The following is a 17,193-nucleotide window of genomic DNA, read 5'->3' as shown; positions in this document are numbered from 1 at the left end:
ATTAAAGCTTGAGTTCAATGTCCACCTTTCTACCACACTTCACCTTCTGCTATTCAGTATCCTGTGTAGAACTTCCAACTGATTTTTTTTCTGACAGAGCCTGCCTGTGGTGTTCCTTCCAAGTAGCTTATTGTTAGCTTTATTAACTTCACTGTTATATTCTCATTTGTAGGTCGTTTTGCATGAACTCGTCTCCAAATTGCATAAATACATTTTTGAAAGGACTTGAAAGGGTTTTTCAAGAAATTGAAAAGGGAAAATATTGCACTGGTCACCACGGTTGATTTAAATCAAATAGATTTATAACACTGATTAGAGTCCTTTGAACAATCCATTCCAGGTTTACAAGTGTGATCTGCTAAAGTCAACATACACTTTCATTAAAATAAGGACAATATATGACATACAGTGTCTTTGACAAGATCTCTTTACATCCATTCAAAAAGCCATTACAGTGTAGCTTAACGACAAGGCGCCATGTTGTTTTAAATACGAGCCAGTGTCAGGGAAGTGCTTTTCCTGCACCCTGTCCACAAAAAAAAAGTCACACCAAGGAAAAAGAAAACTTGGAGTAGGCACTTCTGTTCTCGTGTTTTACCAACAATTTTTTTTGTCCTGTTTTCTTCTGCAAGGTTTGACAGCTAACAAGCACACCTAACTCGTTTCAAGAGCATTGTCTGAAAATAAGTTAATTCATAAAACCATCTAAGATCACCGTGACAAGAGACAAACGAGGGACACTTACCAGAAGACGGGCAGAAAAGATCCCACAGGGAAACGTGGGTTATTTTGAGCTTCATTTTAGATCTTTTCTGCTTTCCTCCACATAACTAAACAAACTACCCCAGGATATCAATGATCTGAGGCGAGAATTTTTACATGCACAGAAGCAGACACCATGGTATTATCTGCAGTCGAATCACCTCTATTACTCAATGCAGCCCTTCAGTTGGTTTAAGAGATCTACTCACAGCAGGATTCTGGTATTTGATGCCAATCTGAACCCTTTGGATTTCCCCGCTGTTCACTGTGTTTAGTGCCCAACATCCCCTCCACATCAAGGCCATAGTGTTGTGGTAAAGTTTCCCCTCTTTCTTTATCACTGCTCATGCACTGATTGCAGGGAGTTTCTCAACATTGCATCTTAAATAGCTAAAATACAAACAGATTTAGCTTTGTGTGCGCTAACACGTTGGCCTCATGTAGTGAATTTAAGTTTCTACCTAGACTACAGGACATGACAGGCTGGAATATTACAGCCGGAAGGCAATGAAGTCTAAACCATCACACTAGAAATTTGACCAGGCTGACACACTTGAGAAATTGTGATATGGATCTTTTCAAGCATGACAGAAGGGTTACAGATCATTCCAGGACAGTGTTATGGGGCAGTATTCACAGCAGACTTTGATCAGTTCAAAATGAGACAAAGCAAGCTCCACAAAGAAGAAGAAAGCTCCCTTTTCTAATGGTTTCTGTCCACTCACAAGAATGTGCTGTTCAGTTTATGCAACAGGACAGTGGGTAAACTGATGCAAGGCAGAGAGAAACAGGATTTTCACAATTAGTGCTAAATACTACAACAGAACTGCCACTGCCTTGCACATTCCTTCGTTTTGCACTCCTCAATCTTGGTCTTCGCCTGTTATTTCCAAAAGTAAAATCTCCAAGTCTGGTGGGCAAACTCAAGTGCCCGCCCTTAATTCAGTTGGCATCATTCTTCTTCTGTCTTCCCCGTTCCTTTGAGTTTCTGTCTGCTTGGGTTGGAGGATGGGCGCAACGCACAGAGGGGAGCGGACGTCAGGTTTCCCAACATCAGGCTCACCCCTGGATGTTGCTGCAACACGACGTGGCGGAGTCAGGACTGTGGTGGAGGGGAGAATGGATGGGGGAGTTGATACACAGCAGGGTGGTTCAGGAGCTTTAGTTCCCACCGCAGCAGGCTCGGGTGGAGTGGGCATCTGGATCCTGGAGGTTCACTCCCCGATGTCGTGCTGCGTGTGTTGGGTTCTGCGTGTCTGTTTTTGGCATCTTTTTTGCTACAGCAGAGTAAATGAGAGTTGTAATTGGATTAGCAAATTACAACACATATTCCAGGTTATTAATTCATTTACAAAAGAGCTAAATGTTGACTCTGATACAAGGTGTCTCACCAATAGCCAAGAAAAGCTCGTTGACGTTCATGGCTGTCTTGGCAGACGTCTCCATGAACAGCAAACTGGTGTCCTCAGCATATGTCTGGGCTTCCTTCGTAACACAGAGAAGGACAAGAAGACAATTGTCCTTCTCATTGGAGGGGTTTAATGAATTGGACGTTGTTTTGAATGGCCTTACCAGGGGTGGACTGCTCTAGCAATACAACCATTCTACCATAAACTAGTGATACACAGAGGTTTAAAGAGTTCATCCCCCCCTTCAAAAATATTCACACTTCATAAGCTTTCCATCATTTAGTCATGGTACAGCTAAAACTTTAGTGGGTCTTGGTCTTGTGTGTGGGTTTAAAACTTTTGTCGGGCCCTGTACACTGAATACAAGACCCTGGTTTCCAGGGATATCCTTCTATTATTCAACAGGACAATGTAAAACCCCACTCTGCACAGTGACTGAAGTAGGAAGTAGCAGGACAAGTAATGGACTGTCCCTACTGTGACCTCTCCCAAAAGAGAAGGTGTAAAGAAGGTGTAGGGCCAGGGTCCTGCAACTTTTAGATCTGTCTCTGCTTCAGCACACCTGGCTCCGATATTAGCTCATCACAGAGTTCTGTAGAGCTTGACTGCATGCTGTTGAGGCAGTTTAGCCATTGAAATCAAGTGTGTAGGACAAAGGACACGTCTATAAAACTGCAGGACTGTGGCCCTCAAGGAATGCAGTTGGAGACCACTGGTGTAGAGGATTTAGAATTTTTGTCAATTTCTTCCTAAACTATGGATATAGAGAGAATAAAATTGGGGGGAAAAAACAAAACAAGTAGTACCTCATATTCTACCAGTCTCTTCTCAGCAAGGTCGGCCTTGTTTCCAGCCAGAGCGATAACAATGTTTGGACTGGCCTGCCTCTGCAGCTCCTTCACCCAGGCCTTAGCTCTCTCAAAGGTCTCCTGCAATCACATAATCAGAGGTAAAATAATGATCTTCTCACAAGACTGTATAATTAAACCCATTCTACTTAAACTAACTCATAAATAATGTGTTCTTTGTCTTCATGTACCGGTTTAGTGATATCAAAGACGACGATGGCAGCCTGAGCTCCGCGGTAGTACATGGGGGCCAGGCTGTGGTATCGCTCCTGTCCTGCTGTGTCCCAGATCTCAAACTTCACTGTGGTGTCGTCTAAACACACCGACTGAGCCAAGAACGCAGCTGGAGAAACACGGATGAAAGAGCAACAAGTTAACATCGAAGTATTCTCATACGGAACGATCACCTGATCAGCACCACTGTGTCTCACCTCCTATAGTCGTCTCCTGGAACTCGTCGAACTGTCCCTTGACGAAGCGTAGTACCAGGCTGGACTTGCCCACAGCCATGTCCCCCAGCAGCACCAGCTTGAACTGGCAGATCTTGGTCTGCGGTAGCGAGCCGTTGGACCGGCTGCCGCTCCCCCTGGAGCTCATACCGACCTGTGCAGGAGACGGCTGGGCCTCCTCCCTGGAACGCTGCTCTAACAGTGACCCGAGTGGCCTCCCAAGTAGACACTCGTTACTGGGGCTGGCTTGATCTTTGTGCTCTTCTGGTGTTTTTCTTTGCGCAAAAGGAAAAACTTTAACTTTTGTGAAGTTAATTCCAACAACAGGTTCCATACTTAGTAATATCTATGGTTTTACTCCCCACTGGTCTAAATTAGAAGATCAATGCGAAGTTTTAGTTTGTACAGTCTACCTCCAAACTGACTCTGTGCAGAAAGAAACCTGTAGATATTTAACTGAGTCGGAGTAACACAACAGCTCATGTTGGAATGCTTTTCAAAGAAATCTGAAGAAATGTTAATAAAACACAATGTCAGTTTTGGGGGGAAGTGACTATAAAACCCAGGGAGAAAACACAACCTTTGTCTAATGTGATTAGAAACATTATAAAGATAAAAGACGTATGTAATCACTATGCTATATCAATGCAAATATTTTTTTAGCTAAAGACAAACCTCCCACCTCAACTTATGGCACACAAGGAAAGATTGAGTCCCTGATGAAACAGCTTCTAGATCCCCCTTCAACAGGAATATTTCTTTAGAAGTCCAGCCACAGGGTTTCTTTTCCTTGTTACTGACAGGTTGTTGTTGTGTTTGCACTATTTGTTCTCATCATTGCCCTGTTTGGGTCAAGGTGGAGCCGTCACAAATGGCTTCATATTTGACATGGGAAATTTTGTTGGCGAAGCAGTTCATGGTCACCTCAATGACTACAAGATGGCCGGGTCCCCATGGCAGCAAGCCATCACCTACCTTCACATTTGGTTACGACGCTACAATTCCTCCCTCACTGACTCTTTGGTCTTTCCTATGCAAAACACACTGTTCCAAAATCCCATGGTTTGGTTAGATACAATCATAGACTGGTAAAAATCAGCCCCTTGTTCTACGCTTTGCTTCGTTCAGAGCACTGAAGGGAGGGGAGAATTTGGCAGAATTGCATAGAAAGGCAGTGGCTCGGCTAATATAACTTCTCAAACCTATGTAGAGCTGTTAGACTCTTCGGAGAGACAAATTAATTCTCTAGGTAGCGTTCCACAACAAAGCAGCCTTTAGTTTTCCTGTCATGAGCTTCTCTGATTAGCACACACTCTGACTGAACTCAATGGACTGATAGTTATCCTGAACATATCTGACTTTTGAATCATCCGTATTTCTGCAGCAACATGGACTCTACTATTTGAAAATGGTCCCTATAGCCTACAGGTGTAAAACTCCAATCCTTGACAGTCAGTGTCCTGCAACTTTTAGACATGGTTCTGCTGCAACACCCCTGAATCAAAGAATTAGGTCATTGGCAGGACTCTGGAGAAATTGTCTACATACTGAGGAGGTAAGTCAGCCATTTGATTTCCATGTGTTGGACCAGTGGCACATCTGAAAATGCAAGGCAGTGGCCCTTGAAGACTGGAGTTTGACATGACTGTTATAGCCATTATCACAAGAAGCAACATTTACTTGTGTAAGATCAGTCCTGAGCTCTTCCTACTTCACCGCTCACGTTGAATCCCCCTGAGCAGCAAACCAACAAAACATCTGCTTTTATGAAAGTGTTAAAGGGGCAGCATTATGTAAAATTGACACCTGGGTGTTCCCTTGATTTTCTCATGCATGTTTGAAAAATCCTTGAATCTGCCATGGCAACCATTCTGCCATGGGAGAAATTAAAATTTACTGATTGATTGATTCAGCTTTGCAAAACACCTGGTTGGACCTAGCTCCGCCTTCGAGGCGCAGACCAGGCCCGGCAGCATGGGCGGGCATTGGGGGGCATTGCCCGCCCACAGATTCAGCGTGCCCCCCCCCGGACTGGAAGCTGTTTGTTGTTTTACCTCAGACTGGCCAACTGTCTGTTATTCCTATATCAATTTGATACAGTAGAGGCTTCCGCACTTCCCATATCTGTGTCCTCTGTCACTTTTTTCAGCAGTCAAAACTGTTTAATCCGTTGTTAACATGTCGTAACCTGTTTTTCCGAGCCGCTTTCAAAGGCAACATGAAGCTGAGAGGCTTGCGCTGGGTTTACGCCTGTGCGGCAGCGAAGAAGACCTGCTGCTGCTGTGCAGAGATACTCAGGTTTGTGTTAGAATCGTGGCAGCAAACCAGCAAAACGCAAAGAACTTTGCACAGTTTTCCCCCAAACTAACTGACTGAGTTGAGTAATGCTGTTGGATGCAGGTAATGTTAGCTAAAGGATGACTAGCTAATAACAATACAGCACCTTAAGCTTGTTAACAAGTAGCCTGTAGGCTACTGATGATGTTATTTATGTTCAGCTACGTAGATTCATTTTGCCCCCCAAAACAAGTCAATGCCCCCCCCTGTTAAACTCGTCTGGAGTCGGGGCTGGCGCAGACCCTCCGTAGAGCTGCAGTTTCCAAGCTTCCGACTCAGAGAAGCCCTCACTCACAACTCCCCCACTTAACTCCTTCAGACTAGCCAGCAGCAATTAGCAAATACTGCTAAATGCAGATTGGATACTGATGGAACTGTGCATCTGCTCAGCTCATTACATGTGCTATTGCTCAGTGCAGCGCTGGTAAAAACGTTGTTAAAGGGTTAACAGAGGAGCCATGTTGTGATGACTTTCTGAAGGTGGAGTTTCAGAAAGACCAGGAATTTTTAAAGAGACAGAGGCCGAATTTCAAGGTGTTAAATTAACAAGTCAAACACCTTTAAGTCATATTTGATGTACTGTATACACCATTTCATAAAAACTGAAGTAGTTAATTGATTGGAAAATGCACATAGTGCCATTTTATAGCACATAGTAAATCTTATGTTACTGATTATATAAAAACCTTTTTAGACCATATCTTTCAAGTGAAAGATGATGTTTTACCAGGACTATCCTCTATGACAGTAACACCCCTCTCCTGCTAGGCACCCGAAGACAAGCAACGCAAACTAAAAATGCAGGACTGTGAGAAATTCGCAGCGCGAAGATAAGACAATTTCAGATCGATGTTCTCACATGTCATGTCAGACAACAGAGGTCTGAATCAGATCAACCCTGAGATCTACAGAACGGAGGGTGAAGGTCTCAGCGCGGGTTCTGATGCTGCAGCCTCTGCGTCTAATCGACACAATGAGGAGAAGGAGTGTTGGTGGGGGGCCGTGGGGGCTCCATCAGTCCATGACTCCAGCTCTCTGGTTCTCTGAGCGGATCGTTACGACACGCTACGGTTCCTCCCTCACTGAACCTTATCTTGTCTCACGGTGTGAGCTAACGACACACACCGCCGGGTCCAGACGAGACACCACTCAGTCTACAGACCTTCGTATTTCGACGCTGGACTAGAAACAGAGATTCTCTCTCCTTCTACCGACACGGCGTGTTCTTACTGACGGTCCAGCGAAAGGATATTTACCGTGTTGGAGCGGCAGCAGGTGTCCCAGGCTTTTCTGGTGGAGCTATCAGCTGCTGCTATAAGAAAAATGTTAACACTTCCTGTAATCTGGCGCAGGCGCTGTGAGTGCCGCATTGTCAAACTGGCATGAAGGGAAATGAAAACAAGAAGTGTTATCTACTCGGTTTATTGAGCTATTAAGCAAAAACTAAGGACGTACAGAATAAGTCGAGCATGAACACAATGCGTTCATAATAAATGCAACTGAAATTAATTATTCTTTAATAAGAAGTAAATGCAGTGGCTGTCTGTAATAGAAAAGACGCGTTGAAAAGGGGGTTTGTTTAAAAATAATAAAGATGGCGGATTGAAATGATATTTTCCAAGAAATTCCATTGGGGAATATTTGAATATTTGAAAGTCGGAATTTTAAATATAAACATTCCTGTCAAGCTTTCTAGTTATCTTTACCAAAATATGAAAAGCGACGTAGAAATATTATTTTTAGTCATCACTATTGCCCTTTGTGGAAAAATTTTAATTTTAGAGATGATCCGCACGTTTTACAAAAAGCATGAGAGCATAGTGGTGCTCAATGGAAGAAAAAAACAACAACAAAGAACTCATGATACCTCTCTGGGAGTCAGCACCCCTGAGGTTTACATAGTTTCTGCCAAAGTAAAATATTTTGAATGACACAAAGTATTAATCTTTTAATAATCTTGCTTTTTATTGCTTTCCTTTTAATTTCCTTGCATCACTAATGTCCACCAGCCTTTACTCAAAAGCAAAACTGGGATCACCCAAACCTGCATTTAATTGATTCATTAAATTTGGCTTGTTTTTAAAGAAAGACTGACAAGTGCTTGTATGTTTTGTCTGTTTTAAAACGTTGTCTATGTATTCTATGTTGTTTTGTATGTTTGAAATTTCTGGCTGCAAAACAAATTTCCCCCTTCGAAGACAATAAGGGAATTGAACTGGAGTGAACTGAACGGTTCTTGTCTCTGTGAATAGGCAAGAAAATAAAAAAGTGTCAGTCGCACCATAAAATGTTCAGGCTGTGTGCGGTTCTTCTAATAAGGCAAACCTACACAAGTGTTTTTACAATTTGGGTCCATCTGGTCAGTCCTCTCCAGACCAGAACTGATCAAGAAGAGAAACTATTTAAGGCGTGTTTCTGTTAAGCGAAAACGAAACTATTTCTCCTTGAACTTTATCTCATAATTGCTGTGCGTTATGACTAGAAGGTTATATAAATGACCTCTGCTGACACTAACAAAGTTCCCAGATTTCCTCCTCCTCAGTCTGCCGCTTACAGGGTATTGCCAAATACGCGTAAAAGAAATAAATATGAAATCTGTAAGCAATAAAACAAGAACTTATCAATGTCTTGTCAATTATCAAAGGAGCTTTTTTCAATGTCTTTTTTTTTAGAGTCACTCAGAATCCTATGCAAATGTCTAACTGTAGCAGGCTTTAGGAGTATTTTACAAATGTTTGGCTAAATAGATATTAATAGGAGCTCAGATAGGATTACAATGTGGCATTCTAAAGGCACAAACATTAACTTCTACTTTCTTTGCATTCTGAAACCATGTCAAATTCCAGCGAACCCACATTAACAGATGTTCAACAAATTAAGCTTGGTGAATTCCAAAAAGGAAGTGCAAAGAACAGATATCAATGGAGCAGCCAAATGCCTTGTTTCTTTCAGTCCTTAAATCACTTAAACCTAAAATCTTAAAACCATCATTTTCATTGATCATAACGAGCAAGGATCATATCTCCAGTTCCCATGTCCATCTCTTTGACCGTACAGTACAGCAAGACAGAGATTTTAAAAAGGAGTGGCAACCTGTTCCAAAGGGGGGAATTTAGCTTTTCTTGCAGTTTCTCTTTTTTTAAATTTGGTTTTAAAGGTTTTTCTTTTCAAGATTAGAGTGTAAAATAAGATTACGTTTCTTAATCTAATTCTTTTAGTTTAATGTTCTCACTTTCCCCTGTAAAGAAAATTTGAATCGCTTTGTATAAATGTATGGTGATGCTGCTATTGAACAGCAAAGATTGACGCGATCTTTCCACCTCCAGGCCGCTGGAGGGCGACAGAGAACCACATGAGAAGGAAGTCGGAAGTTTGCCTCACGTGGCGGATGTTTGTATTATTTTTATGGAGTGCTCAGATGAAAGAACCAGAACTTTAATGTCAAAAGATCCCTATCAGATTGCACTTTATTTTATCTGGTGATGTGGTCCAGAGAAATAGAAGAAGAAGAAGAAGAAGTTTGCAGTGGAAAGCTCGATGGCGTCGTGGCAACAAGAGCCAGAAAGAAGCAGAGAAAGGGCAGCGATACGGCGGCAAGTTCAGCTTCTCCATACACAGAAAAAAATCTGTCTTTAAATGTACTCTGTGTAACTTATCTGTGGCACAGTTCGGAAGAAATGCTGCACATTAAATATCACTACAGTGTCACGTGTCTCTTCATAAGGGCTCCACGAGGGAGAGTTTTCTCACGGTCTTCCTCCTCTCACTGAGATTTAGTTAGTCAGCGTTTAATGTGAAGCTAAAAAACTGAATAACCAAACTCCATTTTATATTAAACGTCTCTGGAACAGCAGGTTGACTGGTGAATCCTAGAGTAGAACATAATATTGTATACACACTTTATGGGTCCCTCCATGCAAAAAAGAAAGAAAGAAAGAAAGCAGAGTATATTTAATATTAATATTGTAAAGAAAATGTACATGTATTAAAACATATAAGGTGTTTTATACAGTGTACAAAAATGTACACAACAATAAAAAATATGCTCCACAAAATTTGGACAATCAATTAGGAAACTCATCTGTGAGTAGAATGGGAGGCAGAGTTGTCTGGAATAACTAAAGTAAGCTAAAGGGAAATCTTTCGAAATGCTAAACTTTTATTTTGAAATGCAGCACTGCAGGGACATTATCAACCAATAATGCCTAATAATTGAATGACTTCCACTCATGTAATAACTCTGGCCATTTTTAATGTAAAACACTACAACTGGCAAATGAATTGAATGTGATACAAGTCTTTGAGCCGGTATAGCAAAGACAGTTTGCCAATAGTGTAAACTATTGTACTATTCCAGTACAGTATAAATACATTTCAAAATAAAATACTTTCCAGAACAGATCATTCTCAAATAGCCTTCTGATGGCAGCGGTTTATTTTCCCGCCTCAGGTGCAGGGAACCAACGACAGCAGCGTGGTGAGCAAGGCTTCGGCCGCCGCGCAGGGATACTTCAGGGACCCTTTCATCCAACACTTTGTGTGTAAAGTATCTCGAAGAGCCCCGCTTATCAACAGGTGAGAAGATGCCTGAGCCTCCTCACAGGTGAACCAGCCGGATCATCGCGGTGCTGCTGTCAGTGGGCCTTTAATGCATGTTTGCCATCAGGCAAGAGATACAGAGCAATAAAAACCAGGACAAATCACCTAAAAAACAGTTTTTACCCGATGGCAATCATGGCACTATATTCAAAGGCATAAGAACTTCTGCTCTTGCCACCACTTTGTTATAAATGTAAATTCTGTTGCGACACCTCCAGGCGCTGCAACCATCTTCTGATGTCTATTTATTTCTCATTTTGTACTATTCATTTCTTTATCTTTGTATATTAAGTATATACACATAACCTGCATCTTAACTCGAGTCGAGCAAATCTCAATCTCGTAATCTGTTGATGACAATGACAAATAAATCTTATCTTATCTTATCTTATGTTTTAGGGGCTACTTTGTGCGCTGGAGAGCTGTGGACCACTGTGTGAGGCGTTTCCTTCTCATCACTGCGAAATGTCCAAACAGACAGGTGAGTTCTGTTGAGTTTGTTTTCATACAACCAATAAATAAAACCAATTCCAATGAAATGTTATATCAAGTCCCTCCTCATAAATGGACATCAGGGTGTACTCGCATCATTAAAAAGTCTTAAATGAATGTATCTAAAATTAAGACCTTAAATTGTTTAGCTTGATAGCAAGCAAGTATCAGCAGCAAGTAACAGATTCTAGTACTTGCTAGCTAAGTAGTTAGCTACTTGTACTTGCTACCTAGGTAGCATATGGTCAAAAAAATACTAAGTGTATTTTTTTTTACCAATATTAATACTTGATAGCTAACTAGCAAGTATTATTAGTGAGTAATACTGTTAGTACTTGCTAACTAGCTGGCTAACAATTATTAGTATTATTTATATCAGTGACAGATGCAAAGAATTTATCTAGCTAGCTTTTTTACCTCCATCATGAATAAGCGTAAATTTATTAATAGTTGACTGGATGATGTTCGTCTTTGCAACCAGCCCACATTTGTTGCCAATCTATAGATTTATTCTGTACAATAAATCTTGGGACTACTGACCTTAAAGCTATATACCAATTTCTTTTGAACATTTCTGCCATGATAATGGTCTTAAAAAGTATTACATTGGAGTTGGTGAAAACTGTCTAAATCCCACCATTGGACAGTTGATCAAATCGATAACAGCAACAATCCCTCATGCTCTTCTTAATTTCCTGCGTTCTTCTTTGTGTTTCTTGTGTTCCGCTGCTGCAGGTTCTGTCGCTGGGCGCCGGCTTCGACTCTCTGTATTTCCGCCTCTGTGCAGACGGAGCTCTGGACGGAACCGCCGTGTTTGAGGTGGATTTTCCTGATGTGGCGCGGCGCAAAGCTGCTCTGGTCACTTCTAATGCAACACTGAGAGGGATGTTGGACCCCTGCCTGCCTCCGATTCCTCAACCAGGTTTCTGATGCCTAAAATGACAGAGTAGCTGTCTAAATATAGCTTCACTTTTATTCTACAATCACATATCTGTTCTCAGGGCCCGTTTACATGTGCAGCAGCCAGTACCGCCTGTTAGGGGTGGATGTTAGGGAGGAATCTCAGACGGAGGAGGCTCTGAGTGCAGCTGGTCTGGACTGGGCCGCTCCCACCTTGATCCTCTCTGAAGTGGTGCTCACCTACATGGAAACCCAACGGTACAGCAGAGACGGTGACAGAGCGATGTCCATCTCACTGTAAGGCTTTAAAAGCTGCGGTCCGCTGTGTGCCTCGCAGGTCAGACGCCGTGATCGGCTGGGCAGCAAAGCGCCTACCACGGTCCCTCTTCGTGATGTACGAGCAGATCCGTCCCGACGATCCCTTTGGCCGCGTCATGCAGGACCATTTCTTGAAGCTCAATTCAACTCTGCACGCCCTGCAGCAGTACCCAGATCTGTCGGCACAGAGGCAAAGGTTCCTGGACAAGGTCAGTACACACAACGTTTACTTTTGTCGTTTACCGTTGCAAACTTTGATTTATTTTTTGTGATAGACCATCAGAAAGTTGAAACCTCACTGGAGCAGGAAGGAGTATGGCACAGCTGCAAACCTACCAAGTCATGCTTGCTTAAATTATGCAAGCATGACTTAAGATATAGGCATCTTAAGTCATATTTCTATATTTCTTCTATATGTGAATTGTGAATTTAAATTGTCCTACCAGCTCTGACCTATAATTAAGGTCAGCTAATGTTCCAATATTTCCTCCATATTTCCTAGCATTAAATTAATAATTAAGTTTTACATTAATTACAAATCAGTGTGTCCTCGCATCCTTAAGATTTCTTAAATTCATGTATCTAAAATTAAGGCATTAAAATATCTTGAATTTATATTTAAAAAATGTAAGTTGACTTGTCATATGTTAATTAGAGGTCTTAAATTTTATCTTGGCAGGACAATTTAATCTCAGAGATTTTATGTATTTTTTTTCTCGCGGGACTTTTCTGCCTCTTAAAAGTTTTACTAGCCTGCAGACAGGCCAATAAAACTTGGCCTGTTTGCAAGTTTTACACCCAGCAGTTCTGTGACTCAAGATGGTTGAGGCTACTGCTAACTGGCTATTGACATACCCTTGCTAGCTATCTAGCAAGCTAGCTGTTTGCATCTATCGTTGGTAGGTGCAAATTTATCGCTAGTTGGCAGGACAACGTTTGTCCATTTCTGTGAAAATGTAATCTTTGATTTTCATTCATACTGGTCTTAAAAATTCTGAAAGGGGTGAGTGGGTGAAACCTGCAGAAACCTTTGTTTAGCTTGTTCAATAATTCATTAATCACATGTTGTGCAACAAACATCAAGTGAGTCATTAAAAATACATTCAGTACTCTGTTAGAATGAACCGAAGACAAGCTCAGGCAGCATTAGCATTTCAAAAGATGTCAAAAACACCATCAGAGTAAATAAATGGCTCAATGGCAGTTTAGTTGAATTGTTAAGGACCCTTAAGACATTAACCAAAAGTAATCAGTAGTCTTACTTTAGGATGTTAAATAGTTTTATACGCAAACTTTTCAGAAATAACTAAACTCCACTGTAGAATTCTGATCATCAAATGCAGAAGTGGCATAACAGATAAATAGACATAAAAACAGAAGCCAGCAGTAAAATTAACAACCCTCGACAAACCGATCCAAACAAGCTGAATGTCAAGCATCTCACTGCTGAAATTGGTAAATCCATATTAAGTATTCATGGAGTTTTGGAGCAGACCGCTCCAGCACTTTTACAACAGCGCCACCGGTGGCTGGATGAATGAACGGGTTACAGGCTTGGTGAAGTTGGCTAAACAGCATGTATGTTCTTCTTTATGAGCACTGTGTGTGTGCTTGTCCTCAGGGCTGGGAGCGGTGTGTGTGTGTGGACATGAATGCGTTCTACTTGGGGCTGGTCCCCCAGGAGGAGCGGGACAGAATAGAAACCCTGGAGCCGTTCGACGAGCACGAGGTTAGCAGGACTCCTCCGTCAGACTGAAGCTCTCTTCTGGTAAAAGCCAACCCGACCCTTCCAAAGTCTTCCTGTCCTCCCTCAGGAATGGCACCAAAAGTGTTCCCACTACTTCATCCTGACCGCATCTCGAGGCGCTCTGATGGAGCAGGCTTTGCTCAGTCAGGCCTCAGGTAGTGAAACCTTTCTGCCTCAGCCTCTGCGTCTTTCTGTAAACCCTCTAACTGAGCCCATCTGACCGTCTCCAGTACCGTCCGTCAGTCCGAGCTGGGGCTCCACACAGCTGAAGGCGAGCACAGTTCCGGTGTGTTTGGAAGGCTTGGGGTTGGCCTCTACCTGGATGAGGTTAGAGGGGCTGCTGCTGACTGGAGGGTCCAGCAGAGGAGGCAGGGTGACGCAGTCCAGATCCCTGATCAGGGATCAGAACGGCTGGAGGTCCACCAGCGTCGAAGCATCAGCAGATCTGGGTCAGATCAGTGTTTCCTCCACATTCTACAGATTTTGCTAAACTTGCCTATGATTGACCTCAGAGGTTTTGTAAATGTTTTCTTCATTTACTCTAGGCGTGCAGCTCTATCACACGGTTACCCCCCTTCCAAGAGGAGGAGGAGCGGTGGTGTACGGCGGACGCTCCTCACCGCTCCGACCCAACTCCGACCTGTTTAAACTGACCTTTGACCCGTCCGCTGCCAAGGCACCGCGTCCAGAAGCAGAGAAGGTTCAGGTGGAGCCAATGGACTGTACGGGGAATCCTCCCCCACCAAGATTTAGACACACTGCCACGGTGGTCCGGCACAAAGGTGAGCCTAGACCAAACCAGTAGTCCGTCAATTTTGACCCCCAGTCTGTCGGTGTTGACCCTCAGGCCTCCAGAATCAACTGGACTTCTCTTGATGACTTGAAAACGTTTCACTTCTCATCTCATTCAAACGTCTTCTTGTCCCAAGCTCAATCCTTGTTTCCTTTTCATGGTAGGCAGACACTTCCTGTTTGTGTTTGGTGGAAAGAACCAATCAGCTTGTGCTCTGGGTGACAGCAGCTTCCTGAGTCTGGACCAGCAGCACTGGACTGAGGTCAGTTTTTATCTGAATTTCCCATAAACTCACACGTCTGCGCTCTCTGCTCTGTTTCTAAGCTTCTGGAGGTTAATTCAGAGAACTTCGTTTCGTTTCATTATGATCCACAGTTTCCAGTAGGGGGCGATGTACCAGCGGCTCGTCATTCTCACTCAGCTTGTTCATATCTCGGCTCCGTTGTTGTGTTTGGAGGTCTGAGCCGAGAGGGTGAGCCTCTGGGTGATCTGAGCCTCCTGACGCCGACAGAACGAGGCTTCGATTGGATCAGAGTAGCTGTACATCCACCTCCTGTTCCCAGGTCAGTGGTTTTCCTCTGAACTGTTTCAATTTGATTCTAGAAACAATAAATGTGCCGAATATCTATAGACCCGTCGCATGTTATTGTGTACATCTGGAAATTTTGTGCGTGCGCACATCGATGAAGGGCGCGCTGCTGCAGTAGAACAATTCCATTAACAAAATGAAACCTGGAGATGGAAGTGTTATTAACTTCATGCAGTGTGCCACAGCAAAAGAAACAATAACACAGAAAACCTGTTGAAGAGCTCAAAACCACTCATTCTCTATGTATCTGCTAAGCTACACATAGCAACTGACTAACAGCAGCTGCATTAGAGTATCAGGATACAAAGCCAAAAAACTCACAGACATTTCCAACACAAACAGAACATTCAGTCCATTAGTTTTATGTTTTCAGGCTTGATGTTTATTTTGCGTATTAATAAGTGATCGTCTGAACACAAGTGGTTGATTAGCTAATTTAAATTCCTGCTCTATTAATGTTCTGTCAGAAAGTTGGTGTGTGTGTCGTCTTATTTTTTTAACTGAATCAAACAGACAGAATTCTGCAGCACATCTACATGTTAAGGTTGTCAAAGTCAAGCTAGCATAACTGACTTACTCCCATCTCACTATTTTGTTTTTTAAATTAAAACTTTAGTCAGAGTTGAGAAATGTGATACTTTTGGACTTTGTTATCTAGTTGTTGTGGGGTTGACAATTAGTAGCAAAGCACTGTGTCCCTTTTTCTGTTATATATCAGTCATATATTTAAGATTTAGCACGTTATGTTGACGACTTGACAGGTAAACCCAGTGTTAGCCATCGGTAGCGAGCAGGTTTTTTTCCCCCTCCAGCAAGAAGATGGTGGGCAGGATCTTGTTCGTGTGACGTCACATTGCAGCGTGTCTATAGCGCTTCAGTCATACCGACCTCTCAAAACACTTTACACTATTGTAGCATTCACCCAGTCACTCTCAGAACCAGATTGGTAGGAAACACTTCCACATGTGGAGGAGGAGAAAGCTGGAATTGAACTTGCAACTTCCAGATTCCAAAGCGACAACTCTTCCCATTGATCAACAGTTGCCTCAAAATGAGCTCCTTCGTTCCTGTGTTTGTTTCAGGTATTCTCACTGCGCGCATGTGTTTGGTGATAAGCTGATTGTGGTGGGCGGAGTCTGGATGCATTCAGATGGCGTTCCTGGCGTCGTCATCATCAGCCTCAGCACATACAGCAGCATGGAGTTCAGACTGGACACGGTCAGCTTTCGTACACAGTACACCCCCCTTTGGAGGAGTTTTCACACCTGATAGTCTGGTGTGAAAACCTTTTGATGTTCTGTTCTGCATAACATAGCAGGGTGTACTTTCTTTGACAGATTTTTTAGTGTAAATGTCTGATTCCGATGTGTGTGTGCAGAGCTCCGTGCCCTGGCCTCTGATGCTCCACTCCTTCTGCTCTGAGCTGACAGACTCAGAAGAACTGGCTCTGCTCCTGATTGGAGGAGGCGGGAACTGTTTCTCCTTCGGGACTCATCTGAACCCCCAGCCTGTCTCTGTGTGTCTGCAGCCTATCTATGACTACCTGCAGCCTCCTGGGCTTTAAATCCGGATATGTTTTTGTTTTTTTTGTTTTTTTTTTCATTTTTTTCTCTGAAGAGTTTTTTTTTTACGGCACTAGTGGCTCGTATTTTTTCTACAGTAGGCTGACAGGAAACAGGGAAGGAGAGGGGGAAGACATGCGGCAAAGGTCGTCGGGACCGGGAGTCGAACCCGCGACGTCCGCATCGAGGACTAAGGCCTCCAAACGTGGGGCGTGCTAACCCCCTGCGCCACCACAGCACGCCCCATGTTTTTTGCTGTTTTTTCTTGGACAAAACAAGATCTTTTTTCTGAGTTGTGATATATTTATATGTACACAATATTAGGTATTTTCAATAAGGTCAGATAAATAAACCAAACATTCAAATTCACATGATTTTATGGGTGTTT

The 17,193-nt window shown here is 42.8% G+C and overlaps 2 protein-coding genes across 3 annotated transcripts; one reads left to right on the top strand and one right to left on the bottom strand.

The window, feature by feature from the left end:
- Window positions 1–280: 280 nt before the first annotated feature.
- rab5b (RAB5B, member RAS oncogene family) lies at window positions 281–7,177 on the bottom strand. 2 transcript variants are annotated; one of them, XM_032567269.1, is made up of 6 exons: window positions 7,062–7,177; window positions 3,451–3,743; window positions 3,211–3,362; window positions 2,978–3,100; window positions 2,154–2,247; window positions 281–2,039 (listed from the first exon to the last, which is right to left on the bottom strand). In XM_032567269.1, exons 2-6 carry the CDS (start codon window positions 3,614–3,616, stop codon window positions 1,924–1,926), a joined length of 651 nt encoding a protein of 216 aa, XP_032423160.1. In that variant the 5' UTR covers window positions 3,617–3,743; window positions 7,062–7,177; the 3' UTR covers window positions 281–1,923. The 2 variants fall into 2 exon arrangements, with proteins under 2 accessions (XP_032423160.1, XP_032423158.1); XM_032567267.1 differs by lacking the exon at window positions 7,062–7,177 and having other exon boundaries at window positions 3,451–7,052.
- On the top strand, window positions 7,059–16,817 carry lcmt2 (leucine carboxyl methyltransferase 2). Its single transcript, XM_032567262.1, has 15 exons — window positions 7,059–7,162; window positions 9,132–9,398; window positions 10,256–10,380; window positions 10,804–10,885; window positions 11,632–11,818; window positions 11,898–12,054; window positions 12,134–12,323; window positions 13,736–13,843; window positions 13,929–14,016; window positions 14,092–14,310; window positions 14,407–14,643; window positions 14,819–14,916; window positions 15,030–15,217; window positions 16,326–16,461; window positions 16,622–16,817. The coding sequence occupies exons 2-15, from the start codon at window positions 9,288–9,290 to the stop codon at window positions 16,805–16,807; spliced, it is 2,112 nt and encodes a 703-aa protein (XP_032423153.1). The 5' UTR covers window positions 7,059–7,162; window positions 9,132–9,287; the 3' UTR covers window positions 16,808–16,817.
- The last annotated feature ends 376 nt before the right edge of the window (window positions 16,818–17,193 follow it).

The sequence above is a fragment of the Xiphophorus hellerii genome, chromosome 7 (genome assembly GCF_003331165.1).
Source record: "Xiphophorus hellerii strain 12219 chromosome 7, Xiphophorus_hellerii-4.1, whole genome shotgun sequence".
Lineage (NCBI taxonomy): Eukaryota > Metazoa > Chordata > Actinopteri > Cyprinodontiformes > Poeciliidae > Xiphophorus > Xiphophorus hellerii.
The sequence above is the reverse complement of the archived record's forward strand: the minus strand, read 5'-3'. Positions and strand labels throughout refer to the sequence as shown.